The sequence below is a fragment of the Coenobita brevimanus genome, chromosome 48 (genome assembly GCF_032717465.1).
Source record: "Coenobita brevimanus isolate Jiangsu-jjx chromosome 48, ASM3271746v2, whole genome shotgun sequence".
NCBI lineage: Eukaryota > Metazoa > Arthropoda > Malacostraca > Decapoda > Coenobitidae > Coenobita > Coenobita brevimanus.
Window position 1 is genome coordinate 25,309,875 of NC_137001.1, and position 2,500 is coordinate 25,312,374.

Consider the following 2,500-nt stretch of genomic DNA (forward strand, 5'->3'; position numbering starts at 1 on the left):
CTCGTGCACATAGTCGGTGGGGTTGAAGCCGTTTGGGAAGGGGTTGACTGTAAAATAGGAAAACAGCGCCAGCCCCACACCAACCACGGACACCAGAACACCATTGAGGAGTCTTCTTGTACATGGGTCCTCTTCCAGGGAGGTTAGGACGGCTTGGGGGGGTTCCGGAGCCGTGTCTGGGGTCTGGAAGGGAAGAAGGAGAGTTAATGTTTACTGGGGGAGAGGAAGAATGTTTACAGGAGGAAGAAGAATGTTTACAGAAGGAAGAAGAATGTTGACAGAAGGAAGAAGAATGTTGACAGAAGGAAGAAGAATGTTTACAGAGGAAGAAGAATGTTTACAGGAGGAAGAAGAATGTTTACAGAAGGAAGAAGAATGTTGATAGGAGGAGAGTTGGTATGTATAAAGGAAGAGGAAGAGTGTTTACAGAGGAAGGAAGAAGAGTTTGTGTTTACAGAGGAAGAGGCGTGTTTCTCTCACCTGGCAAGTGCATATCAATTAACGAAGAAAAAATATGTGCATGTTAAGGAAATACTGATTGAAAGAGAGAGAGAGAGAGAGAGAGAGAGAGAGAGAGAGAGAGTCATACCTGCAGTCCACACAGCCATAAACACGACGCCTTTACACGGTCAGCTAACTTCCCTTCTGTAACCTCCACTTCAGGTCTGCTCTCCCCTCCACCATTTTCTGTGGATGAAAATAATAATAATAATAATAATAATAATAATAATGATGATGATAATAATACTATAGTAGTAGTAGTAGTAGTAATAGCAGTAGTAGTAGTAGTAGTAGTAATGATATCTAGAACGCCGCAAAATTGTCCAAGCCAAGTAGAAGCCGAGCTATAAAGGGACCTTAGGTCAAGGTGACTGATCCTGTGCATGTCACCTTAGGTCATGAAGGTCTTTAAAGTCCACCAAGTTTGGCGGCGCTGGCTTTAATCCTTAATGGAAAATTAGGCGACATCCGACGTATCCGGAAAAATTCCAATTTTTGAGAATAATGCACCGCTCGGAGCCACACGCCTTTCCGCACTGCGTCCGCTAAAGGCTATATTGTAGTAACATTTCAGCGTACTGGCTTAATGTTCTGGAGATGGTGTGGTTGACTCAGTTTTCTGTGTCGTGGATAATATAGAGAGATCCTGTGGACGGACTACCACCATGTTTGGCCAAAAGAAGCGGAGACCTGTACCACTAAGTTGACCAAGTTTAAAGGCTGTAGACCAAAGAGCCTTTGAATTATCGCGGCTTTATACTGCAATGAGTAATGATAATAGTATTCACAAAAACAAGACACCTTTCCACAGGGATGGGGAAGGTTTAAATAACACTAATCAACCTGCTCACCTGCTGTGTGACTCAGTGCATCAAGTGGTATGTCCTCCTTGACCATCTTCTCCACCTCGTCCTCACGCTCGCCCTTGTCCAGTCTCGTCAGGTAGGTCGTCCTCACAAGCTGAAACACTCAAGAATTAGCCCACACTTCTATACTCCGTTTCACCCTAACGCGGCCTAGACATTTGCGTTCAATTTATTTCAGACTTCGCCTAGACTCTTTCCGTAAATTGGCCAGAGAGAGAGAGAGGGAGGGGGGCGGGGCTTTTTATTATGGCTGTCTAATCTACACATAGAAAAAAGAAAAGAGAAAAAGCTTTACAGAAGAGTATGCTTGTGTGTGTGTGTGTGTGTGTGTGTGTGTGTGTGTGTGTGTGTGTGTGTGTGTGTGCCCTGCTGAGGGAAGACTGCCGCGCCTGGTCTGCCTAGTGCCGGGTCACCCTTATGTGTGTGTGTGTGTGTGTGTGAGAGAGAGAGAGAGAGAGAGAGAGAGAGAGAGAGAGAGAGAGAGAGAGAGAGAGAGAGAGAGGGAAGGCTGGTCTGCCTACTGAGGGGTCACTGATGGTTAAGGTGTGGCACCCGTTAGCCCACCAAAAGGTGGATGGCTACCATCGTCCCGGGAGGTACTACCATGGCATTGACCTGGTACCTGGTCTGGCACAGCACTCCCAGGCGGGGAACTCAACCACATTTACCAAGTAGTCACAGTCCAGGCCCTCACTACTACTCATACATAATTATCTCCTGTACACAGCTGGCCTGGCACAGCACTCTCAGGCGGGGAATTCAACCACATTTAGCAAGTAGTCACAATCCACACTACTACTTATACATATCTCCTGTACACACCTTAGCCTCTTGGGGGCTGTGCTTCCTACACTTGCCTTGCACCTCGCCAAGTGGAAGGACCCCCTTTCCCACCCTGGCCAGGCCCTGTCTGCCATGGGAAGGCGGCCATTTGCGTGTGGTTCATGGGTCTGCTTGGCCAGACAGATCAGGGTAGGGCAACAATAGCAATCTTAATTTGTCCAAAATTTCTTAGTTCACATCTCACACTTCGTCTGTACTCTTTTCACCTTAACTTGGCCCAGATTTTTAGCTCAAATTTCATGAAGCATACAGTATAGATCGAAGCTCTGCCCATGACAAACCATCGACTC

At 46.7% G+C, this 2,500-nt stretch overlaps 1 protein-coding gene across 1 annotated transcript in view; it reads right to left on the reverse strand.

The window, feature by feature from the left end:
* The window catches only part of LOC145399359 (sodium/mannose cotransporter SLC5A10-like), a 13,701-nt gene that overhangs the window by 12 nt on the left and 11,189 nt on the right, over positions 1–2,500 (reverse strand). Inside the window, exons 9-11 of the mRNA XM_080272012.1 lie at positions 1,353–1,461; positions 590–687; positions 1–183 (exon numbers count right to left, since the gene is read on the reverse strand). The exon at positions 1–183 is cut by the window's left edge and continues 12 nt beyond it. Coding sequence (XP_080128138.1) covers positions 1–183; positions 590–687; positions 1,353–1,461 — 390 coding nt within the window. The remainder of the gene's footprint in view (positions 184–589; positions 688–1,352; positions 1,462–2,500) is intronic.